This window comes from Leiobunum rupestre, chromosome 1 (assembly GCF_980474605.1).
Source record: "Leiobunum rupestre chromosome 1, qqLeiRupe1.1.hap1, whole genome shotgun sequence".
In the NCBI taxonomy this organism is placed as follows: domain Eukaryota; kingdom Metazoa; phylum Arthropoda; class Arachnida; order Opiliones; family Sclerosomatidae; genus Leiobunum; species Leiobunum rupestre.
In genome coordinates this window covers 64,591,843-64,617,949 of record NC_143384.1, presented here as the reverse complement: position 1 = coordinate 64,617,949, position 26,107 = coordinate 64,591,843, and the positions used below count along the sequence as shown (strand labels likewise).

Genomic DNA, 26,107 nt, shown 5'->3' with positions numbered 1-26,107 from the left:
CAATCTTGCAACTGCAGTCAAAGAATGTTTGATGTATGAGCCATTATTATCTAACTTATAGTAGCGCCTCATTTCGTCCAACCAAGCATTCGAAGGGTATTTGCAAAGGAGTTGAACGATTTCCTCAACCTCCCAAGATCCCTCGTTGGGTCGACCTTTTTTACAAACCACCTTCAAGCTTTCTTTGTTGGCGTCAAAAAACTTTGCCATAACGTCAACAGCGTGCAAGACCTGTTTGCTACTTAAGGAATTGGGGGATTCTTGTTGGGAGCCCAAGACACGCTTGAAAAACTCTCCTAAATTGGTTCCGTTGCTTATGATGGCGTATATATCTTTGTTGGTATCTAAAGTAAGAAAAATATGTTCAAGACTCATTCCTCTTGTGTTTGTGGCCTTTAAAAATTACTTTAATTGGAATATGTGGCTATAATACTAAATAAAACCAAATAAAGTCAAACTTTCTTTAGAAATTTTGAATTTTAGCCCGTATCTTTATATCAAGCGTAAGCACTTCGGAAATTGAAAATCAAAAAATCTCCGGAAGAGTCAATTTATTAAAAGACCACCAAAAGTGCCGAAGCGGCGCGATGGTATGCAGGGGGAACCTGGCGACGTTATTGTCAGGTGGGTATAGTACCCAAGTGGCCTACTTTTCGCCAACTCTAGCCGAGGAGAGTGCTGAAGCAAACCATCGCAGTTAAAAATTCCAAGGCGGGGGTGCTGTAACAACATTACCGAATTTAAAAAGGTCATTGAAATGTCAATATCGGCCAGGTAGGCAAATTACTTTTAAATAATTATTCTTTCAAAGCCTTGGCCTCGTGGACGTTTTTAAAGCCGTCCAATAAGTTATTGAGAACAGCGTACACTACTACTCTTTTTATCTACTCTATTATTAGCCCAAAGCTATTTTCATGTCAAAAGAAAATAATTATTTTTAAATTTTAGAACTCGGATAAATTTATAATTTAAATTAAATAAATGGATCGTCACATTTTCTAGGAAGAAGATGGCGTTATACCACACTTGTATTCACCCTAAATTTCATTTAGTAAAGTTGTGAGACAGGTGAAGAGAAGTACGTTCAAATTGGCGCCAGACGTTTAAAACCTTGGCTAAATAATGGCTTTAAAAGTCGCTTGAGGACTTAGGCCTAAGGTGGTGCCTTGGGTATTAGCCTAACTGATTATTATTTATTGATTTAAAGCTTAACAATGTCCTTTATTGGATTGGTTTGTTACGTTTCAAACAGATTGCGTAGAAATTTAGTAATCCAATTGAACCGGAAACAATTTTTTAGCTCGTGATTTTGAAAATGTAATCGAGGACTGGGGAGTTTTCAAAACTTATGTTCAAAAAGTCGATTAGAAACTCAAAAAACAAACAAGACACGCACACCTTAAAATATAAGGTTCACAGCAACGGATTCAAACTGACAAGGAGACTTCCGGAAGTGGTTATCCCCGACTTTGAACAACTTATGTACACCTTAATTAAAGTTGCACTACCCATTCATTTTGTTATGGCAACCGAAAATGTTTTGAAGTCAGAAACTCTACGTAAATTAGCATGGGAAAATCGTATATTGAAATTTTTTGATAAAAATCAAAAAATAATTTTTTTTTCAAAATCCCCAAAAATGGCTAAAATGGAACAAATACTAGTAATTTAGATTAGTTTTGGGTAAATTTAATAAATTTTGGGTTAAAATTTCGGCATGAACGACCAAAACTGGATAAATTCAACGAAAATTGGGTAAATTCGACCAAGATTAGTTAAATATTGCAAATTGGGTAAAACTTATTAAAATATAGTAAAATCTAAAAACTACTAAAATTAGGCAAAAACAAATTCGTAAATTCAACGAAAAATAATAAAAACGACTAACATAAAGAAAACAGTAATTGGTTAAAACGTTTAAAAATTGGGGAAAGCTACTAATGTTAGGTCGAAAAGATAATGATTGATTAAAACGTTTTAAATAATTTATTGGTTTTTCACCTTTTTCACACGGTCTAATTTTTGTCCAATTTTGGATCAAATCTTGAATTTACATTTGCAAGTTGAATATTTCTAAATTTATGCAAAATCTACAAATTTGTATTTCGGTCCATTTTTAAGTTATTTTCAAGTAAAATTGCTTTTATAATCACAATGCAAGCTGTTCATACTTTTATAATTAATAATAATACTAAGTTAAAAGTTTTGGAAATGAATTGAAAATGAAATGAACTGAAAATGAAATGGAAAAACAAATGGGTAGTGCAACTTTTCCTTTTGGGAAATTTAATATGTCATTAAGGTCTACATAATCTCCGACTTTGAACAAAATCAGTGACAACCACCTTAGGTAGTCTCCTTGTGAGTAAAGGTGCAATTAGACTTTAAAACAATAGGGCGATTGAACCAAGACAAATAAGAAATTTGGGCAAAGCGCTAGACTAAGAGATTGCAGAAATAAATAAAAAGCGTCAATTTCCCAATGAAACAAGCCCACTAGTAAGAAATATAATTACCAGATAGCAAGTAGTAGTTGGTGGCATCCAAGATGGATCTAGCAAAACCCATTCCAGTTTGCCACTGTTCCGAATACTTTCCAAACTTATCAACAAACTTCAGAATGTTGACGAAAGCGTCGGTTACTCTAAAAATAAAATTTATTTAGGTTACATAAAAATGTTGCCGAAAGATTAAAAATTGAATTTCAGGGTGACCACAATACAGGTCTAAATCATTTAGGAAAAAATAAAGTCGATTCATAGGAAATTATGAGCTTATTTATTTTGAAAATAAAGTAGCATGTAGATTAATTCTGTAGAAATTATAGAAAGTTATAGGTTTTAAACATTTATGAAGCTAAAGTACAAATATATTCGGTTAAATCATTAGCCCAGAAAATAGGAATTGTAGGAAATTATTAAACACCTTGAAGAAAAATTAATAACTTAAGTAAAGTAAGTATGATCACCCTGTGTATATTAATGAACACATACTTGTAGGCGTTGAGTACGTTACTGGCTCGCAAGACGTTCACAATGTAACGTTCGAGTTTATATTTATCAACCAAATGCCAATAACCACCTTCCAAATCAGACGCTACACTGTCGGCCATTTCCACGACCCGAAAATACCCGTCGAAGATATTGGACCACTGCAAGACACTTCGACCATCCTGACCCATCAGTTTATTGACATTAATTTGATGAATCAATTTCGGCCAAAGTACTCGTCCAGATTTAGAGCACAACATTTCTTCCAATTGCTGAATGTTCCAGGATGAATCTTCACCAGCAATCGCCAAAGTCGAAAGAGGTTGACTTCCACAAAAAACATCAACCGGGTTTTCAAATAACGCTTCAAGGACCTTGTTTCCAGGTATCTTCATGTCCAAGACACTGTCTATGCCGAAGTTTTCGGCATCCAACAACTGCCTAATATTGAAGCTAGTTTCTATTTGACTTTTGACCATGAACCTAAATGTAAGGTATCCTTATCGGGATATTAGAGCAAATCGAGTTTTCAGAAAGAACGCAACAAATAAAACTACGAAATCTTTGTAATAATGGCTTACCAGGTCGAGAAAGTACCCTTTTCGTGACAGTGGGTTTTAGGTAGTTAAAGACAAACGAAAAGTACTGGAGCACTTTTCTGCCTTCAGTAGATTTATCAAGACTAGGTTCTCTCCTCACAACGTCCTTCGGTATTGATCTAGGATTTAAAGAAAACTTATTTTTCTAACACATCCTACCTTCCAAATGGTTAAGCTAAAATACCTTCCATCTCGGGTAACATTGTAAGATACGAGCTTCAAAAAATTTGACTGTATTCGACGTATGTGTGAAAAATTCCGATCTCCGACCACCACTTTCAATAAATCTTTGTAGCCAAGTACTTCCAAGATGGAATAGTAGAACTCTTGCCATTCAATGTCCCTGTGATTCGTACCACGACGATTAGATAGAATTAATAATTTTCCTACACTAGAACCGACGCGAGCAGCAAAATCGGAGGTGCTCATCTGACAGAAAATATTTTGTATGTCATCCTTGTTGCTTCTGACAGGCAAATTCCGAAATTGCACTGAAACATAATCGCAGAATCGACGAAAAGTGTTGTGGAAGACGACGTAGGTCATGACTTCCGGTTCAACAGCCAATCTGGACATTTCCACGTATTTGGCCTTTAGTTGAGAGAGCTGTTCTTGCTTGCTGAGAGCGCTCATTAAGTTTACGAAACTATCTCCAAATAGTTCGAATGGGTTGGCCAAAGGCGAGTGACTCTACTCCAAAAAAGCACCATTAATTAAAATAAACTTGGAATGTAATCTGAAAAACACTTACCAGCGTTCTCATAGAAGAAACATCTACTAAAGCTCGTATTTCCGTCCAGATTTTGGTCAGATTGAAGGAGCAAAGCGAACTTTGAATGCGTGCCCAATCACGACTATTGAAAGAAGGGTTGTACAAATAATCCGAAAGAGATGTATTGCAGAGGAGGTGGAGAACTTCGACGCCCTGCTGTCGGCTATTGCGTGTTAATTTTTCCACTTTCTGCGGAAGTAAAGCCGTCCACATGACTGTTGGTAAAATGTCGTGCGAGTGTTGTATCAAAGTCTCCAGAATGGCTCTAGTAGTTGGAGAATCAGGGAGAGTACCCGATAATACTTCTTCGATTGTAACTAAAACGAATAGATTATGATTACAATGAACATTGACAATTTTAAAAGGAACGAAAGCTACTTACCCGTTCGATTTAATTCCTTAATACCTTTGGCTAAACTATTAATTATGGGACTAAATGTGTTTAAAACTGGTACGATTCCTGTTACGTTTAGCAGGTAGGCTCCAATTCCTTTCAAAGAGCTAGGAAATCTATGAACAGGTGTAAATCAAATTAAACCGTAATTGATGACCTTATGATATTTTACAAATAGAACATACACTTTAAGTCTAGTGACGCTGCCTTCACTATCCAAACTTTCTTTTATCCTGTTTAGAAAATCCGCATACTCCTCTTCACTCTTAACCCATTTATCCACGGTCCTATCTCCGGCTATACCGTGAACCAGCTCTTTAAACTGCGTGACTTTCAGAGTGGACTGATAAAACGCTGGGAAATCGAAAGACTGTTCTGGGTCGGTTGACTTGACGACATCAATTATACGTCGAACTTGTTCGTAGCGTTCCGAGAACAAACCTTCTTGGCTTGTAAGGCAAACCATTTCGAACAGATCCGGGTGTAGACCAAATTCGGTTGTCAAACTACTATTTCTTCTGCAACTACTAAGGTAACCCAAAGTACTCTGAACATCATGAGTAATGGCATTTAGGGTCAAATAAAGGGGGACTGTGGTTTCCAATTCTATGGCATTTGTCCAATTAGAAAGGACATTAGGGTTGATCCAATTGACGTCGTCCAAAATCGGGTCTTCGGGCGGATGACTTATTGTCAATCGTTTCAAGAATTGGATTAAGCGACTGACGTCTTTACTCATGGCATTCCAATTTAGAGAGCGAGGAGGACTAGTTTGTCTAAGAATAGGCAGGTTGATTATCGTCAACTGTTTGGCTTCCTGGAGCAAAGTGTTATAGCTGACGTTACACAATGTATTTTGTAGACTATCCCAGTCTTCGTCTTTCAAACGTGGATTGTAAAAATACTCTCGAACCGAATTACGACAAACGGACGGTTTAACATGGGTACCACGATACATTAGTAGAGGTAATATCTACATTAAAGCATGAAGTTATATTATAAAAACAAAAGTTTTTTTAAAGTCATAATTAATTACTTTGGAAGGTGCCATCATGGACCACATGATGGTTTCAATGAGTGTTGGCAAATTAGGCAGCCACAACCGAAGTATTTGCCGGAGATAGGGAGATTTTGGGAAAGCTTTCTCCAAGGGAATAGGATCGCTGGCTATGTATTACAAAATAAACATATTTGATAATAACAAACAAAATTAGAGAAATTTCTTACAATTTGTCATAAGTGGTTCTATTGACTTTGAGAACGACCTGACAGATTCGTGAAAGAATTGAAAACTCGTCCAAGAGCCAGGATACTCTTCAAACATGACGCCAACCATAGTCAACCATTCTGAGAAACTATTGTGAGTGGCAATAAATTAAAAACGCATCGGTTATTAAGGCGGAAAATAACTAGTGTACAAAACACAAAGCTGCATACAAGACAAAGGCTTACCTGCTGATAGTAAAGTTTTTCAAAGATTGATCGACGCTTTCGGCAAACTTTTTGAAGATATTGTGCCATCTGGTGGCGTTCCTCCAAGGAAGACTAAACTTTCCCGTGAATTGGGGTTGAGAAGCGTTTCCGTACTTGGAATCCACCACGTAGGTCACATTGTCGAAGAGGTATTTCAAATTTTGTCCAAATTTTTTAACAGTTACCAAATTGGAGGATGATTCTTCGGTTATCAACTGGCAATAAACCGCTGGGTTCATCTCTATCAACGCTGCAGTATAATTGGTCTCACAAACTAATACTTTCAAACTCTTCATGGCGGTTAACTCATCTTTGTTATTAATGACAAAATACTTGGACCATTTAAGATCGGGCAATTCGCAGAAATCGCTACGTTTATCCTTGAAAACGACGAAATCTTCCATAATGTTTTGTAACAAAGTGGGTTTCTGCAAAGTATTAAGCGCCACCTGAACAAAATCAACGCTATCGTTCAACATCTTGATGAAGGCCATGAAATGGCGTCGATCACCGTCGCGTACCATCTCGGCGTAATTCCAGCGAATTCCTCCACGAACTTTGTTCAATGTGCAAGACAGTGAGGCCATCATGTCGTTGAGGAACCTAACCACTCTCACGTTCTCGCCGATGCCACGCATTATTTTCTCGGTTACCGGAATGACCCACGTGTTCTTATCTTCGGATTTCAAGTCAAAGTACTTGTAAAATCTTTCCCTAAGAGCAGACCAGGTTGATGGAACTAATATCGAAGTGCTTCTTCGTAGAAAAGTGTCATCAAGCGCCCCTTCGTTGACTAGAGTGTCAAATACCCGACCCAAGTTGGTTAGGAACGCCCTTGGTTTAGCAGTCGAGGTAAAGCCGTCATTTTTCAGTTTCTTAATTCCAAAAAATATATATTAATATTCTAGTGCCTATTTAACATTGAATTATCTTGAAAATTACTGGGATTGTCTCTGATGGCTCAAGGCTAAACCAGGTGTTATTGCACAGTTTTTGAATGCCTTCTTCAAAATGTTTTCTATCGGTGACATGAGGTGGAATGATGAGATAGCTATGTATCGGATTTTGGCAGACTGTGTCCCTTATCGTGTTATTCAATTGGAGAAACTGCGCAAACTGTTTTGGGCAGAAATATAAGCAAAATACTCCTGATAGTAACTAAAAAGCTTACGAACCTTTTTACTATCCAAAGCCAAAGTGTAAATCATAGCTTCGGTACCATCTACCAAATACTCCTCAGCCCATTCTATTACTGGAATTACTGGGCTACCAGCGGGAAACACTTCCTTCAAAGTTTTGTGTTTGTTACCTTAATAAACAAAATCCTTTTCTATTGATACCTTTATAACTTGCAATTTATGCGTCTCAAACTTACCTCTAATTTTAATCAAACCCATCTGAAAGTTTTCCAAGAATACAGAACCTTTGTCCAACTCGGCTGTTAAATTAATTTTGGAAAACTTGGACAAATGATCTAACAAATTAACTAACGGTTGAAGCCCAACGGTGAACCTTAATACGTTAACCACTATTAAATACTTCATCAAGAGCTATGATTTCTCATAGAAAATAAAAAATAAATTTAATTTACCTTTGACTTGAAGAATTTTTGATGAGTTTAAGTGAGGAGCTCGCAAATTCTTCCCAAACGGAAGCCTTTAGTATGGTGTTTTCGCCGCCCCAGATAAATTTAGGTGGCGTATCTATTACTTCTTTAATAATTGATGTGACTTTATTGGCTTTGTCAAAAAAGCTCAGCAACCGAACCGGAACCGTAGTAGGATTGCTTCGGTACCAGGTTTTACTCTGTGACAAAGAAGAAATTAAACACCATATTTTAAACATGTTTTGTCACTTTAAGCTACATAGAAAAAAAGTATCTTTGCAGTTTTTGGAAATAAAATCTTTTGCCTATGAAGGAAAAACGAACTTCTTTCGAAAAAATGCATAGATCTGTTCTTTTGGTAAAGTCATATTTACAATACGTTCAACGAAGGAAGTAAACGCACTGCCTCTCCATAACTGTTGAAACACTTCTTGCCAGTTGTCTTTGCTAAGTTGGCACAAAATGATATAGAACGTTTCACCCAAGCCTTTGCGATCGTTGCCAAATCGTATCACTTTATCGAAAGCTCCGTAGCTCGAACATATGGTGTTAAGATGTTTATCTCGAACGATGTCTTCGATCTAATAATTCATCTTGTGAAACCAGAAGCAAATGATTAAAGAATCAAGTAGAAACTTACCACGTCCGAAAAAGAGGGATTCAGTAAAGACTTGATAAAAACTTCGGTTAAGTATGGAAAATTCATCAAGAGTTCCCAGAGATCGCGTAACAAACTTGAGTCCAGTAGATCATACATACTTAGTTCAGACTCTGCGAAAGTTTAACAAAATTTAAGAAAATTTCTTATATAATTAATAAAATTAAACGTACTTTGAAATTTTTCCAAATACTTCAAAATTTCGTCCAACATCTCGTTTCCAGTCCAGAAAGCGAACTTAGAAGACACCACCAAGTTACCGAAGACGTCGGGGGCCTTTTTACTGGTCCATTTTAGAGTGGCGAAAGTCGGTTTACGAACGAAAGTGGTATTATCGAATAGCTGAAGCATCGTATCAGCCAAAGTTAACAAAAACCTGCACAGAGAGTTCACATACAATTATTTTCAAAGCCTGACCAAATGTAAAAAAAAAACGATTTCTGATTTACTTTCGGTCGCCGTAACTTCCGTTAATACTTTCAAATAATTCTCTGGTGTCATTAAGGACTAATTGGAGATCCGTCATGTTGAAGTTAGGAACGCTTTTAAAAACGGTTCCGTTGAATTTGGACAACAAAATAACGTTTTTTTGAAGATCAATTAAATTGTTTTCAACATCTTCCCAGTTTAAGTTGAGTGTTACTTCTTGGCTAACGTTATGAATCTGTCGGAAAAATTAAAAAAATATTAACATAGTGGTAAGATGCGTAATATAATAGCTTAGTATGTAACTAAACGGTATCACTTATTATTAGTATGTCGCAAAGTAATTGCGTTATATGAAGTTTCCGAAAGGGAAACTCGTCACTTCGTACTGTATATGTTGGTTCAATATAAATAAATACACGCCAAATCGCGTTTAGGTTATAAAAAAAAGAAAAATCTTGCCCTAGAAAGGTGTGTTTATCATAGTTAATTTCATGTTTATCTTCGTTAATTCGTCATTATTTAGCATAACGTAAGCTTTATTTGTACTTTGGAAATAGTTTAAATATTCATTAGTTCTTGACTTCTCCGTCAGAAAGGTTGTTTGGCTTTGTGATGTCGCATTTTCAAAAACAAGTAATAATTCGACGAGTTAAGTTGTCAGTGCTTAAACTCGTTATGATTTAATTTGTCATTGGCTGAACTTAGTTTTCATTTAAAAATTTAAATTGCGGTTAAAGTTGTCATACTTATTTATTATTATACTTATGATAATATACACACACGCTAAAAGACAAGTAAAATTAATATACTCACAGCAGAAAGCATCTGACCGATATCAGGATTTGATAAAATTTCTTGGGCCAAGGTTTGCCCCGATCGACATAGGAACCTCTCCAAATTTTGAATATGGGATTTATTTTGAAAATCGATGAAATCAGTGACCGACCCTTTGATACAGGGTATTTTGGTTAAGTAATCTTTAGCCAATCCGATTCGTTCCATAGTTGGGGCGGGATCAGATATAATTCGAAGAGCGATTCGGAAAAGGTCGGGCAAAACAGAGGCCAAATCTTTCACAATTTGCGTCAAAGTGGGCAAGTTGAAGGCCAAGTGTTTAGCATCGATACTGTTTTCGGATACAATTTGGCGAAACTGGGTATTGACTAAATTGATCATCTTGTGCAGAGCGAAAAACAAGGCTTTGAAGTCGTTGATGTATTTGAATTTGGCGTACGTTAACCAATCGGAAAATTGCTTCATACTTTTGATGACCACGTTAGTTCTGCTCCACAAAAACACAGTAACGTTATAGTGCTAGTAGGCTAACGGAAAATTTAGGTAAAAAGTTAAATAACTCACTTTCCTTCGGGTCCCATTTTTTCCCAAACTTCGTTTCGGAAACTTTCAAATGCCGTTTCAAGACGTTTCCAATTATACGCATCTACAAAAATGTCGTCTTTACGGATTTTCAACGAAATATCGACGATTTTCTGCAACTTTTTCATGACCAAAGACCAGTCCAAATCTTTTGTTTTCGTGTAATTGTGATGAACGGCTTCGTCTATCTAAAATCACCAACATCTAATTTTCTACAAAACTTAAGACAAATAATTTCGCGACTAAGCAACGCTTACCAACAAATGCGTTCTTCCGAGAAAATGACAAGTGAAAAGTTGAAGTGATAAAGTGTCCACGCCGCCAGGAACTAAGAAAGTATCTATAAACAGTTCGGGATCGCAAGCTACTTTGGGCCAAGCGCTCAAGTTCAACATTTGGGGCCACTAGAATCAGTATACCACTTATAATTAACACGACATCTAACGTGAAACGGGTTAATAATATTATCAACTCACCCGTTGCTGATCGGAAAGGGTTAGCAGAACGCTTTCAGTCAAGTATGGCCAAAACATGTCAATTCCTTTCTCGTGGCTCATGCTGACCTCTAGCAATTTAAAAATCATGTTAACTAAATTCTTAATCATCATTTAAAATTGAACGTACCTGTGAGAATTTGATCCAAAGTTATATTCAGGAGGTTGTAAATGACAGAGTGGCCAACTTTCATCTTATCCCAATAACGAGTTTGTTCCATAATTTGCATTACCGAATCCACAATATCACCCACTTTGTCACTAAAAGATAATTAAGTAACATACACACGACAGTTTATAAAACTGGGGGTCGAAATAAGTGCTATACACGTACCCGTCAAATCCCTTCGTACTCAAGGTTATGATGATTGAATCGAACAAATTTTGAACCAGCATCAAATACTCTACTTTGAAACCCGTTAGTTCACTTTCCAGGGACCTGACGATGTTAAGAACTCCGGATGTATCATTTGCTTTCAAAACGGGGATGTCCTAAACCGTATAAGAGTTGTCAGTATTTAATTTCGGAAAAAAACCTTTTGGTGGATTCAAAGAGGGCACTTACCAAGTTGGAATTGTCGTCGACAGTGTCGGAATATGAACCGCCAATTTCAAAATTTGTACCGTTCAAAAACAAAACGCACAAGGAATCTTGAAAACTCTGAAATTCGTCCCATTTTTTGGGAGTGTCACCGTAATCGAAAAGGCGAACTATACCAGGCTGCTCACAGAAAGCAGTGAACGGTGTCTTCCTTGCTTTCCTCAAAAATGGTTCCTTAGGTAGAAATTAATAAATATAAGTAACGAATAGCACAACAATAGCAGGATTAATATTATTTTTACCATATCTGGTCTAAGTCTTGACTCGAAGATAGAATTAACAACGGATGTGTGAAAAACTTTCACCAGATGGTTTCTAACATGCTCGGGCTCTTTGAAAAAGGTTTCCAATTTCGGATTTGGTTCTAGGGAAACGCATAAAATGAGAATACGTATTATGAAGTAACCAACTTAAACTGCGATCTTACCAGGTAAGTTCTTTAATCCTTTTCGAACCAGGGAAGAAATGGCACTGAGATACTTGAGGAGAGACTGAATCTTCGGGCCATTGGTTCTACCTTCGAAGAGAGGATGAATATCACTCGAAATCTCGCTTATCCTAGGAAAATACAACGAATGTTTTCATTTCCAACAAGATAATATGACCCTCAAGATAATTGAAACAAGACGCTTACAATGCCAACGAGACATCGCCAACTTTCAATGGTTCGACGAGAGACTTTAACCTTGGTAACCATTTTCCGACGTTATTCACTTTGGAATCGCTAAACACAACCGATGGCAAACTAAAGATGGTATCGATCATGGTACCAATGTCCTCCAACCAGCGACCGACGTTGGGCCTCCCAAACTGACCCATCAGATCCGATATCTACAAGAGGAAATCCAATCAAACATTACCAAACTGAAAAGGCATAAGCAATCAAAATGTTATTAAACAGACTACTTATACCATCTTGATAACTTTCCCACTGTCTACTTCGTTCTGCACTTTGCTGACTAGTTTGGACAGTCCGGGTCCGTCCAAGGAGCACAGAACGTTGGAAACGTCTTTAAGCGAACGATTGTCCTTCAGAACCAAGTAGTTCTTTAACATACTGGGATCACAGACCAGCGTCGTCAAGTTTAAAGGCGTCCCCACAATTTGCAATAACTGCCAAAAAAAGTTTAAAAAAATATTTCCTTTGACATGAAATGGGCTAAGCCACATCTTTCAAACTAGGCGCACCTTATGAATACTGATATTGGCATGCGTCAATGCGTCCGCTACAGCGGGCGAATTGATTTTGGCATCATTCTGAAGCACCTGTCTGATGACCCTCGGGTTTTTGAGTATCCTACTGATGGGAAGACCCTTTTCTAGAATATCTTGGATGGAGGGGATGGCCAGAGTGTCTATGACCGCCCTCATTAAATTTACCCCTTTGGGTAGGGCCTTGACCAGTGATATAATATCATTATCGGACATCAAAGGTGACACTTGCTTGACCAAATCGTTCACTCTGTTAGGGTTAGACACGAGGCGTTAAGTTCTGACATTTACAGTAATTTAAATAACTGTTAAATTGAGTCCTACTTTGAGCCCCTGTACGAAGGTATCTCCTCGTAAAACGATGCATTATTACAGTCGTTGTCTATGTTACAAATTAGGGACTGTAGGAAAGGTATTCCTCCTGCACTCGGTAATGCCCTGGCGTTGTAGTAACCTGGAAATAAGAAGTATATGGACAGTTACATTTAAGGAAAATATTTTTCACAGTATACTTTTGTGTCGAAAGTATACGGGTAATATTATTTTATGAACATCAATGTGGGTTCTTTGAGTTTAAATGACAGCGATGGTTAATGTATTTTTATTATTAAAACAATTTTGGTTATTATCGAACCGTTTATTATCCCTTATTTGTCCTATATAAAAAACCCACGCTATTTGAAATATTTGCAAGCCGCTAGCTGCCACACTGTTTCAAGAGTCACACTTACTGAAATTAACCTGTAATGTATAACAGTATTTTTATCGATTATTAAGCTAGAACATTGTCATACGTCCGTTTAAAGGACCGAAATGCCAGAATTATACAAACACACCTTCGGCTTGATGTTTTTAAGCAAAAATACACTGTATGCTTGTTAAGCGATGCTAGCCCTTTTAAACAATATCCCAAAAGATATTTAATTTTAATGAAAAAGTGTAAGAATATTAAAGTGTTGCATATAGGGCTGTGCTCTACTTTTGTGGTATGTTTTTTTAGACGGTATATCAAAACATCCCTTCTAAACAGAAGCGTGGGCTTCTTTAAAACCTTTTCAATTTACCTCATTATACAACAGCCGAACCAAAACATCGGCTGTATTAAAAGAAGTGAGTTTTTATTTTTACGTGAAAATGGGTAAATTTTTGGAAATGTTTCATCCTGGAAGTAACTCAATGCCAAGGCAAACTTCTGGGGTTTCCCCAACCGTAACTATATTAGTTGTGTATTTTATTCAAGGAAGTTCAAATGGAAGTTTGGTTTAGTTACTATTCACCAAAAAAAAACATTTTTCCGTTAATAGCCAACATCCTCGAATGTATATAAAACTGACCCACAAAATTTGGCCGGCATAAATTTGAGAATGTATTAATGTTTTTCCTCACGGGCCATTTATTTTTAAACACTTGTTTCGTTTTCTAACGCTGATATTAAATAATCCATTTAAAAGTTCTCCGATTTGAAGGAGAGATACTTTTGCCACTCGTATGTTACGCCCCGTTAGAGGCAATTTAGCGTTAAGCCAAGCTTTACTAATCTTCAAACGGAAAATACCTGCTCGTTGTAGTTCCTTAAACTTGAATTTTTTAAGTAGGATTTGTTTAAAAGTCAAGGATTGATTTTAAACCATCGGCAATGACATTTGGATTTGATAACTTACACGTATCTTGCTGTTTCGGAGGTACCACCAGCCTCAGAGCTAATACCATCAAGATAACTGATACCGGCCACAAAATTTCCAACGCTAATACTGTCTGTAAAGCAAATAAATAAGTTAAATAAATAAAATATTTTAAAACAATCATAACGTAAAATATTAAAATGAAATAAATCTCAATACAAATTGCAAAATAAGGCCATTTTCAAACGAAAATATAAATGGCTTATTAAAAACTAAACAATACAACAGGCTATTTCCAAATCAGTAGATAATACGCCTAATTAACATTCAAGAACCTGCAATAAATATTATTTATATATTTGGTAAGCAGCCAAGTCGTTTCACATAAAATCTTTATAACTTAAGACCAAATTTACTCAAGAATAAAATCAAATATACCGTCTACACCCACCCAAATATTTATTGAAAAACAGTTGAGCGTATAAGCAGAGTTATTAGAGGACTTGTTCTGTTGCCAGCTCTGCCGTTGATAAACATCGCTTTTACGGTAGGGACTTCAGCCATAAATTATAACCATTAAATTATTTGAAAAGGTTGTTGTGTCAATTTAAGAACTATGTGAAATCCTGTTTTATTATTTTAAGTTTTTAGAGCCTTAAAATTAATATTTTTAATTAAATTCTATTATTAAACGTTTTAAAATGAACAATAGTTTATTTCTACTTTTTAAATGAAAACGAAACAGGTTTACTAAAATATTTAAGCAATAAAAAAATTTATTGCGAAAACCGGCAACACGATGTCATAAATATCATTACCGGTCAGTTTTACAGGAAACCTAGACCTTATCTTGTGTAGTTTTATACCTGGCGGTTAAGGAGTAGTTATAGTTGTAGGTTATATAATATTGAATTATTTGACTTGTTGAATTTGACCACATGTGGTAGATACATCACAGAAAGTAAAGACAAACTAAATGTTTAAAAGTTTATATGTATTTCAATGTCGTTAGTTCATTGATCGTATAGTCATTTCACAAAGTCATCCAGCCATCCCATTTTATTTAGCAAAAATAAAAATCCTAATCGCTCTATTTTAAATATTAGTATTTCCAGTTTGCCTAAGCTTAGTTTTTTAAGAAGTTTTCAATGATATCAAACTACTAGAAAGTTTATATCTGTAAAGTTGTTTTGAACTTGGGCCAAAGATGGTGTCTTCGGTATTAGCCTAGCTTATTTATATTATTATATTAGAAATTAATGTTACTTTGGAAGTGATTAACATTTAACATTAATAAACATTCGCGGAAAATCATTCACTGATCACTAGGTGGCGTGAATTATCGGCCGTTGCCTCAGCAGCGCTATTTTCAGGTCAGAGCACCCACACAGAAACAAGTATCTCTCAAAGGAAAATCAATATTTATGTACGTAAAACAATATTAGGTGTTTTCTGTCCAATTATTGGTCTATATGACTGCATCTTATTTAGATATTGGGAGGGCACTCTATTGTTACTATAGAAACGTATAGGAAATACTTTAACTTATTTGTTTTTGATTGCATATTATTTTGAAACAGGGTTATATTTAACGAAGAAATGGATGTTATTATGAATGATGGATGTCAGAAAAATGACGTCGTTGCGTTACTTTAAATTTCAATTTAAAAAGATGTTTATTAAATCATTATTATATTTTTTCAGACCCCTTAAAGACCATTGTCGTGATCAGACGATATATTAAACCCATATTTAATCTAATATCAGTGGCGAAGCTACGATCTTCCCCCTCCCCCCGCCAAATTATTTTGAGGAGGCTATTATTCAGTCGCGTTTATAGGGATAGAGTAAAAACTCATTTGTAATATTGGAGCCGGAAATCACCCTTAACTTAATGAAATATTTAGTTTCGAGCCACAGGCTATCGTTTCCTTTGTTTAATTAAACCCGGTTTTACAATCCTCGACTTTTCAAATGATAATAAATGTAAAATAAGAGTTATAAGAAACTATCCCCAGTTTAAAACTTAACTTAGGTTTAATAAGCCTCGTCTAACTCATCCAAAACCTCAAATAAAAAGTGTTTACTTATTTGAAATAAAAATACAACGAATTTGAGAAAAAGCTCAATAATTTTTATTAAAATAACATTTTCTTGTGCACTTTTAAATTTGTTATATTTTTATTTCAAATAATTAATTTTGTGCAATTAGCTAGTATTTAATTTAATAATAAGTGTTTATTTCTAGTTTTATCTTCTTTAAAATCAGTATATAATTTGAAATCTTTCTCTGCCGAGTTCGAAACAAGATCTTTGGAAATTAAGTAAAAAAGACGAGATTGAGAAATGTACCACTCAGTCGCTAACACCCCTGGCCTTTAGAAAAAAAAACAGTTCTAAAAACCCCATTTTTACGAGAAATTCACCTTGATTGCTACACACGTATCACAACCAACTTCGATTAAACCGGTACGTTAAATGTTACTGCGCGCAAAATCAAAGTTGTTCGTGCACGTATCTAAGAAATTAAATCAAAGGTGACGTTGACAATTTGATGCAATTAATTGAATGTGGAACGCCAAATTCTAGTGGCAAGTTTCGCAATAAGTCTGCCGACTGCTTTCTTTTGCTTATTCTCCAACGACAAGCGATAGAAAAGCTTTCACTATAAGTAACAAAATAGACATAAGTATGACACAACATTTTCTCCCAATGATATTTGGTAGTGATAGTTTGTTATTATTACGTGGCTAAAGGACTGAGCAGTTCATTGACTCACAAGGAGAGTACCGGAGGCGTTTATTGCCGATTTTGTTCAAAGTCGGGCGTGATGTAGACCTATATGAGATATGAAATTTCCCAAAAGGAGACGTTGCACTACCCATTCGATTTGCCATGGCAACCGAAAATGTTTTTGAACACTTAAAACAAAAGGAGTTTTTTTCCTTATTTTCCCAAAAATTGTTACAATAACACCCCAAAAATGTTCCAATTTACCCGAACTTGGTGAAATTTACTTAAATGTGGTCCAAATTACCCATTTCGTGATTTTAAAATTTTTTTCCAAAATTTTCGTAGAAACGGAGAAAATCCGATGCTTTTTTAAATGGGGATTTTTTGTTTTAAGTGATCAAAAACATTTTCGGTTGCCATGGCAAATCGAATGGGTAGTGCAACGTCTCCTTTTGGGAAATTTCATACCTCATATAGGTTTACATCACGCCCGACTTGGAACAAAATCGGTAATAAACACCTCGGGTACTCTCCTTGTCAACTCAATTCTAACTTTAATGCAGCTAAAGGTATGCCTTCTTTGAACTAAGGTTACGAGTTACTAATCTTTAAAAGTGTCAGCTAACAGTGCCGGGGAAATTACAGCTATTTGAAAGATTCATTAATTTATGATAATTTTGCGAAAGTATTGAATGTTATTTTTGCTGTTGGAAGCCCGTCAATTTGCATTTCCCCATTAAAGAAATGGAAACGCTTTCAACAATAAAAATAACGTTTAGTACTTTGCCAAGATACTGATTAAATTTGACTTTAATAACTAGTAGTTTTTTTAATCAGTTATTTTATAATAAGAGATTTCAACACGTTTCGCTTAAATTTCTTGACGTCACACTAACTAGGCTTAAGTTTTGCTAACTATTTTTAACCGAAACCTTTTAGGGTCATACTTATCTTTATTACGTCACTTTTGCTTTCACTTTCAAAGTGATTTCTGGAAATAGCTCCTAATGATTTGTCTTTTTAAAATCGTTCGTGATAGAACGAAACATAACATAAACGCTAAAAACATGATGAAATTTAGGTCAAAAATATGGTATTTGAGTATTTTACCGGATTATCGTAAAATATATTTATGTTTTTTTATCTTGAGGGCCGCTGGGAATTTTTATAAGCCGCACGCCACGATTAACCCCTAACTTTAAATAACTGGTAGTTTTTTTTAACATTAAAGGTGATGTAATAGAAGTACTTCAAAGTGGAATATTAAATACTTTGAAGAGAGGCTATAATTGTTATTACAAACTCGGTTTGACGTAACTCCAGATAACTTCACTAGCGCCTTCTAGTTTTAGTTAGATTAGAAGAAACCACCTATGGACTGTGTGAATGATGATAAAATACGCGAAAAAGGAGATTAGTCCATAATTAAAAGGGATAATAAAGCTAAACCCTAAACAAATTTGAAGAAATTAAAAACTTACTAATAACTCGTACCAATAGGTCTTCGAGCAAACAAAAAGACGCGAATCTCGGATCAAATAGATCTTCGAGTAATAAACTACATAAAATCTAAATAAAATAGCCAGAAATTCCAACGGTAGACCGGTTTCGTTCTATTTGGAACTCATCAGTACCGTGCGGGAAATCTGGCTGGCGACTGTTATATCTAAAAGAGAAACTAAGCCTAAACATTAAATATTTCAAAACGCGTTGCATAGCAACGGAAAGCCGAAAGGGGGGAGGGAGTGTGGTAGAGAAGAAACAACGCGAGTGAAACCGTTTGAACACCTATCTACACGTAGTTACTATGAAGATTAACTATTATCTGAAAACAAATCAATGAAATTTGGAAAACTGAACTAAGAATTCCCCCATTTAAGGTTACAAAAATCTAATACTTAGAAGAATAGAAAATAATATAATATAAAACATGCCGAGTTACTGGGACAAATAGATCTTCGCGATAAAATCAAAGTGATGAAAGTCTGCACTAATAAGCCTACTACTAGAAAAATAATGAAATATTGTAGAGAATAATCGTAATTGCCAAAAAAAGATGTGTTAAGCCCTATTTGGGGCTCTTGGGAATAATTCAGGGAAACTTCTAACAAATTATAACGTGAGTCTAAGCCTCGGTCTAAGCCTAAAAATTAATCATTTCAAAACCCTATTTGCGGTTTGTATTAACTTAATAACTGGGAACACTGAAGACAGGGAAGAAATTTCACATCTTAAAAACTTTGGATGATCAAAAAAGTTTGGAACTCAATGAATCTCCAAATATTTCCACAATTGGAGTAGCTATTTAGGTACGTAATGCGAAATATTTTAAATTTCGTTGCTCAGATCATTAGTTTCGATACCTGGGCATATGAACAATTTAATTTTGAGTTTTTTTGACCCAGTATTCAAAATAAACCACTCATTTTAACTTAAAAATAAATATAAAAATAAAATAAACAAATAAATTATTAATAGATAATAAATTAGTAAAAAAGTAAATGATTAATGAATAGATAAAAATAAATAAATGTACTATTCCAAAACATTGGATTAACCTCTAACCCTCCTTTCCTGATGTGGGAGTCTTTCCATCCCAATTTGAACCCTATGTCCCCTATTCTTTGACCCATTTGTTTAGGAATGAACTCCCTCATTTTTAAACCTATATCCGACGGCACTCTTTATATTCAGATCACGCGTAGTGGGCGGGAGTTAAAAGAGTGCGGCGAAAGTGAAAACTCCTCAAAGGAGGACAAATAAAAATACCATCAGAGAAAAAGGAATTGGATGACAAGCCACCACTTATTATTTCCGCTTGACCTCTACAGTAGTCTTCCTTGTCTAGACAGCGAAATGTTCTTCTCATTTCGAAATTATCGGACGATGACTAAACCTTCTATTTTCAATGTTTTCCTATATTTTCAATGTGTTCCTATATTGTTAATGTTTTCCTATATTGTTAATGTTTTCCTATATTTTAAAGGTTTTCCTATATTTCAATGTTTTCCTAAATTTTCAATGTTTTTCCTACATTTAAATGTGTTTCTATATTTTCAATGTTTTCCTTAATTTTTACCATAACTTCATGTAATTATTATATTTTCTTATAATATTTTAAAAATTTTACTTTCCATCTGGTTTTTCAATTTCAATGTTGATGACAATAAAATCTACGAAGTTGAAAGGCATTTTGAACAAAATTACGTAGGCTATCACGTCACCAAATATTTTAAAGTCTACAAGAAACGATATTTTTTTCAAAAAGCTATTAAATGTCTTTTAAAAATTTCTTAAAATTCTAAACCTATAATATTCATTAATTTCCTGAGGGAAAACCTTATTTTTTGTGAAAGTAAATTATCTTGTAAATTAAATCGATTGTAATGGCTGAATATGAAAAATGAATTTTAACTATTAAATCATTTATATAAATTGAACGATGCATAATTTAGTAACTCATAACGAAAGCCATAGTGAACTATTTTCTTGAAACTTTTCATAACGAAAATATAGCACGCACATGAGAATGGTAAGTCTGATAATAAAAAACTCGCCTCACCCGAATAACAAGGAAATTTGGTGTTAAAGTCTTGTCGAATACCGTCAAATTTACAATTATTATACGAGAAGACAAATTAAAGTTTTTTCTTTAAACCTTTTTCAAGGTGTTTTCACGGAAACCCGCGGTGGAAGCCTTGAACTATCCCCCTCGCACCAAATACCTTTCTGATATTTGAAGATTTCTATCACTTATACGAAATGTAAAGTTTCCTTGTAAAGAAATATAATATTCTATAAATTATTGGGGAAACCTTTTGTCGTCCTACAAGGTTAAAACCCCTTTTTAATGTCGCACAAATATATCTCACTTTATTTTTACAGGGTTCATACAATATTTCAAAAACTATTTTCGCTGATATTTCCAGGTTTTCAAGAGTAGTTTTGAATATTTTCCAGGTGTACTTTTGAAAACAATAGGGGTCTCTAAAATGTTAAAAGCATTACTGTTACACTTTCTAATATAATATATAACGTACGAATTCAATACCAAGTAATAATTTCAGTAATACTAAAACAAATTGCACATAATTTGGAGTTCTCATAATTATTTTCCCTGATTTCCCTGATTTTGTCTGATGTTTCCCTGACTTTTTGGTTTTAAATAAATTTCACTGATATTTCCAGGTTTTCACTGATTTCCATGTTTGTAAGAACCCTGTTTTATATATTAAACAGTGACCTTTTTGGAAGATAGTCGAACGGGAGAGAAGAAATGAATTAAGTGAATTTCAATAGTATAAATTTTTGATTAGCAACGTGTAACAGTAAAAGTGATCGAATCAAATGGTTCTATCTTATGCCAAAACACGAACTCGTACCCCACGAAATATGAACGTTAATTTTAAAATTTAATAACGCAGACGATTTTAAACCGAAAACACGAAACTACGCGAGACAGGAAATTCGGGTGGGTCGACATTTTTGCCCACCTGTTAATATAGGCGTATAGGCATCCACACCTTTTGCCTTAGAGCGGTCCATTTTTGCACAATTGTTCTCACTAACCTAATTTGTTTCGCGGATCCCTAAGGTTATCTTTATTTTTTTTTGGTTTTTCGTTAGTAGAGAAAATAGAGAGGTTCAGCAAAGCATTCTAGAAGTTTTAACAACAACGTCATGAGTGCCTCGACGTTCCACGAGAAACATTCTTTAAAATCGGATAACAAATTGCACACCTATCGCTAACCCAGGGTACACGAAGTATTAAAAATTTCGTTTGAGCAATACTAAAACAGGCGTTATGTACAGGTATGAGTGTTGTCGAAATACAATAGTTTCTTCGTGTGCCCGGGTTTACCACGAATGTCTCTCTTGGTATACTCGTACTTTTTTCGCCAAATTCGTCTTAATTGTACAAGGCCTAGACGTATTTAAATTCAAACAAGTACTCACGCTTTTAAACAAGTACTCACGCTTTTAAACAAGTACCCTGCTAGATAAATAATAAGTTTTCATAACTCTGTCTCGGTTTGTTGAGTTCGAAAATAATAATGATGAGTATATTTATTCAAACACTATAAATATATAACAACGTGTCATACCGACAGAAATATGGCGTCGTCAAGAAGTTGTTAAACATTCGACTCTGAAGTACAAACGGGAAATTCCCGTCGGGTAAGTAAAAATGTCAAAAATATTCACATGACTTAGCACATTGTTGTTCAAACTTGTAGAGTGCTCTCCAACCTCTCTAATGTTAATTTAAACACGTGAAATTGATAACCTTCCCAATTGCACGTGACGATATAAGGCGCTTCTAATTGTTTCCGTTGCGCTGGCCAAAAATATGTTCTTGAAGTGGAGTTAACAGAAATTCAAATTATGTCTTGGGCGAATTGCATTATGTTTTTTTAACTCAGATAGTTCTTTTCAATAGTAAAATTAATTTTAACAACCGTCACAGAGAGGTTAAGTAGGAGGCTCTAGAAGTTTGAACGACAATGTCGGAGACATTCGTGAAAATAAATTCTTAAAAATCAGTTAAGCGTGCTTTCACTTTGACTGCTAAAGAAAACATTTACAGATACAATATAATTTAAACACATTTTAGAAATATTTGCTAAACCCTGGTACATGACAAAAATAAAACTGGTTTAACCAATAATAAACACGCCTTATGTTGGATGCAGTGCCGTATTTCCGCCTAGGCCAACCTAGGCCATGGCCTAGGAACCCATCCTTGGAAAGGGCCTCCAGTGACCGTAATTACTATATTCAAAGGCCTAAATCCATAATATCAATCGTAATTTATATTGGAGAAATTCCTAGCTAGAAGACTTTGTTTTAAAATTACCAAAATTTCTGCCGGGCAGTTTACGGACGCAGCCTTGAATCGCAATGTTGCATAATTATCGCATATTAAGTCGACGATGGTTAAGAGCTTTTATTTAGTAATATAACCGTGCAGCTGGCCGGGAGTAGTGGCTCACTCCTGTAATCCCAGGCGTCCGGGAGGCAGAGTTTGTGGATGGCCGTGTGAGGACGACCACCAATCCCCCAACGGGTGGTCGGAATACTTCCGCCACGGGTGTCCCCACCCCTGTCCCCAAGTATTCCCCCGTTGGCGTGGCCGTTACACATCTCGCCCTGATTAATCAGATGGTGTCTTCGCCGGGCTCGCGGTCTTCTCAGACTCAATCAGCCCTTTCTTCTTTGAATTAAAAAAAAATAACCGTGGAGCTCAGACTTCTACGCTGAATCAGCAGCCTAGTTCCAGGGATAAGAGTAAATGCAGCGCGTGAAAAGGGGGCCCAGGATCTGTAAGTCCGGCCCTGGTTGGATGTGACTATTGTCTAAACGCAAATATTTTGATTTGTGTAACCTGCTTTACTTAAAATGTATCTCCGATTTCGCCTAAAATATACAAGGCTTAGGACATTTAAATTTAAACTAGTATTCACGGTTTCTAAAATGAACGTTGCTAGAAAAGGAACAACCTACCATATTTATCTCTTGATTTAATGAGCAGGAAAATTGTAATATTAGGTATTTTTATTTAAAGGCCATAGGTTTTATACTAAGTTTCACATCAGCTCGACCGAAATATAGTTAATAAAGGTTCCGATTTCGGATTAGAAACGCGAAAAGAAAGCCGTGGAGAATAATCACGTGACTCTCGACGTTTTCGTTCAAACTTCTAGAGTAATTGCCTTAAAGTTGCGAATTCTGTTTTACACTATACCAGTTATATAATCATCTCAACCAGCTGTGGGAAATCTGCTATTTATAAATAGTCGCAATAGCCTTTTGCAAAATAATATACAGAAAATGTTTAACGTAGACAGTGGCGTAGCCAGAAATTCGTCAAGTGGGGGGTCGAAGTACGTGAATGTTAAGAGGGGGGTCGAGAAGGGGGAGGAAATTTAGTACAGTCAAAGGTAGACCCAAGGGGGGGGGGGGGTCTGGAGCCGGAAACAACCCCTTGTCTAAGACACTGAACGTAGGGTATATTCAAAATTACCGTATTAAAAATGTACACGTTTCTGCCTGTAAGGAGAGAGATCGTAAAAATAGATTACTAATCCGAGGTGTCTAAACAAGGGTAATTTACCGTGAGCTCGGAAGAGCCTTAATTATACGTTTTTCGGTCTTTTGCGGTTTACTAAGACAGCGTGTGTTCTTCAAATTGTGACCTTGAAAACGCCAAAGAGAGAGCTGGGAGGCCTTCAAATATCTGGCATAACTCTGACTGTAGACTGTTCTAATTGTATAGCCGGGCGAGTAAGGAGTTTCAATGTGCCAAGATCATCTTCATAATTATCTCTTTACAAACTCATCTAGTAGAAGAATCTTTATTATAAGCCAAATAATATACTGTATTATCTGATAGTACCAACCAATTTTTAATATATGTATAAAATGACCTTGTATAACCCTTGCATTAAAAGTATTGATATTTTATTTTACCGACGTGCGTAAGAAAGTGTTGGTCGTATGGTTTTTCCACAAAGCACTTCTACTAGACAGTTTTCAAGTGCAATATTTCATTTTTAAGAAATATTTTTTTCTTCTGAAAAACTCGAAACTAAAAGTTATTTTTGTAGATGTGGTAGCGCTAAGAAAACGCAGTGGATTTCCAAGAATATTTCACTAGAGCGAAATATGTTTCGCAAAGTTTTCTAAAGATTAAAGAATATACTATACTCGATGAACTTACAAATAATTTCATTGTATTAATGTTTAAAAAAGTAAACTATATCGAGGGTCATCTTTATAATGGGGGTGGTATAGAGATTTCAGTTAGGGATATATATTTGTACCCCCTGCCAACATTGCACTCCCAAGTATTTCTTAAGCCATATTTCGGTCCACAAAACATTCGAATTAGAGAAATATTTGGTGAAAAAGGTTGCAACTTCATAAATTTTTATTACGGTGTGGTAAAGCAGGGTACACTATGATGTTAACAAAGTAGCTGTTTGGACAATATTAATAAGTAATTGTGTTTATTCGTGTCTTTGTAGCCCTAGACTCGTGAAAAACTTAATTAGATGCCAATGATGTCTGAGGTGAAATGCGTTGCCCCACCAAACGGATGTAAACGACAATCAATCAATCATTGAGCGGAGAACGATTAGAAATGATTAAAAGAAGGGTCATATTAAAAGCGCACATCAGGCAGTTCATTTCATTGATGAAAGTCAAAAGCTCTGGTCTACCTGGGCCTTTAACAACAGGATTCTTATAAATAAAAAATAATTCACAATTCAAATTAGGCAGATGATTTTTTTCAGAAATTACTATCCAAATATATTTTAAAATATTTTTTTTAAATATTTATTTTTACCAGCTTTTGAATCCTAACAAAATGGTATTGAATATGTTTTCTTTAGTTCGTATCTAATAGTAACGGAAAATTTTTGTTAAAAGACAAAACTGTATAGGGAAATTTAAATTTTTATACAAGCAATAAAATTATCAAATATATAGCAAATGATTTCACTGATAATGAAACAATTATTTGAAAATACGTTACGTTGAAATTTATTTTTTCAACAAATCGTAATATATCGAGGGGTCCGACATTTGCAATTTTTGCGTTCGGGATTGATTTTGAATTTGAAATTGGTTTTAGAAATAAAAACTATTTTAAGATTTCAGAGCAGAGTTTTCATGTTATACCTCGAAATCAGCCTAAACAACTCTGGTTTTTTTCGGCTGATTTTGAAATTTAATCCTATATTTCGGAGTTTTCAAGTTGATTTCAAGATTTATAAAATGTGTACGGGATTTCTACGAATGTCGGACCCCTCGTAACATGTGCGCAAAATGTCCCATATCCATACTATCTTTGTAAACGATAGTATATAGTAGATAAAAAGTACTCCAAAATTTTAAGCAACGTTCTCAATTTGCCTTGATATCGATTCAATTTGATTCAAAACGTTTCGAAGCAATTGTTTTCTACCGCTTACGTGTGGACGTAGCTTGTAAACCCAGAAAGCACCAAATCATCATAAACTAACAAAAACAAGCTTTTTTAAATTAAACACTATCCACGTAAGATAATATTCTAATGGAAGCTAAATTTTACTTCCTAGTCTAATAAAACCATTAAATTGACAAATTACACAGGAAAACCTT

The 26,107-nt window shown here is 35.2% G+C and overlaps 1 protein-coding gene across 2 annotated transcripts in view; it reads right to left on the bottom strand.

The window, feature by feature from the left end:
* The window catches only part of LOC149964938 (uncharacterized), a 46,741-nt gene that overhangs the window by 11,542 nt on the left and 9,092 nt on the right, over positions 1-26,107 (bottom strand). The window contains exons 3-35 of one of the 2 annotated variants that reach the window (XM_090180942.1): positions 14,267-14,360; positions 12,930-13,059; positions 12,582-12,855; positions 12,306-12,506; positions 12,028-12,224; positions 11,821-11,951; positions 11,636-11,757; positions 11,358-11,567; positions 11,127-11,284; positions 10,923-11,053; positions 10,775-10,863; positions 10,556-10,702; positions 10,281-10,486; positions 9,735-10,203; positions 8,942-9,156; positions 8,666-8,868; positions 8,475-8,605; positions 8,209-8,415; positions 7,820-8,034; positions 7,604-7,740; positions 7,404-7,537; positions 7,171-7,344; positions 6,208-7,103; positions 5,983-6,110; positions 5,792-5,922; positions 4,941-5,728; positions 4,744-4,871; positions 4,341-4,678; positions 3,774-4,279; positions 3,572-3,708; positions 2,994-3,489; positions 2,517-2,644; positions 1-344 (exon numbers count right to left, since the gene is read on the bottom strand). In XM_090180942.1, coding sequence (XP_090037068.1) covers positions 1-344; positions 2,517-2,644; positions 2,994-3,489; positions 3,572-3,708; positions 3,774-4,279; positions 4,341-4,678; positions 4,744-4,871; positions 4,941-5,728; positions 5,792-5,922; positions 5,983-6,110; positions 6,208-7,103; positions 7,171-7,344; positions 7,404-7,537; positions 7,604-7,740; positions 7,820-8,034; positions 8,209-8,415; positions 8,475-8,605; positions 8,666-8,868; positions 8,942-9,156; positions 9,735-10,203; positions 10,281-10,486; positions 10,556-10,702; positions 10,775-10,863; positions 10,923-11,053; positions 11,127-11,284; positions 11,358-11,567; positions 11,636-11,757; positions 11,821-11,951; positions 12,028-12,224; positions 12,306-12,506; positions 12,582-12,855; positions 12,930-13,059; positions 14,267-14,360 — 7,995 coding nt within the window. Of the gene's footprint in view, positions 345-2,516; positions 2,645-2,993; positions 3,490-3,571; positions 3,709-3,773; positions 4,280-4,340; positions 4,679-4,743; positions 4,872-4,940; positions 5,729-5,791; positions 5,923-5,982; positions 6,111-6,207; positions 7,104-7,170; positions 7,345-7,403; positions 7,538-7,603; positions 7,741-7,819; positions 8,035-8,208; positions 8,416-8,474; positions 8,606-8,665; positions 8,869-8,941; positions 9,157-9,734; positions 10,204-10,280; positions 10,487-10,555; positions 10,703-10,774; positions 10,864-10,922; positions 11,054-11,126; positions 11,285-11,357; positions 11,568-11,635; positions 11,758-11,820; positions 11,952-12,027; positions 12,225-12,299; positions 12,507-12,581; positions 12,856-12,929; positions 13,060-14,266; positions 14,361-26,107 lie in introns of those variants that run through there. The other variant, XM_090180952.1, reaches the window with a different exon arrangement.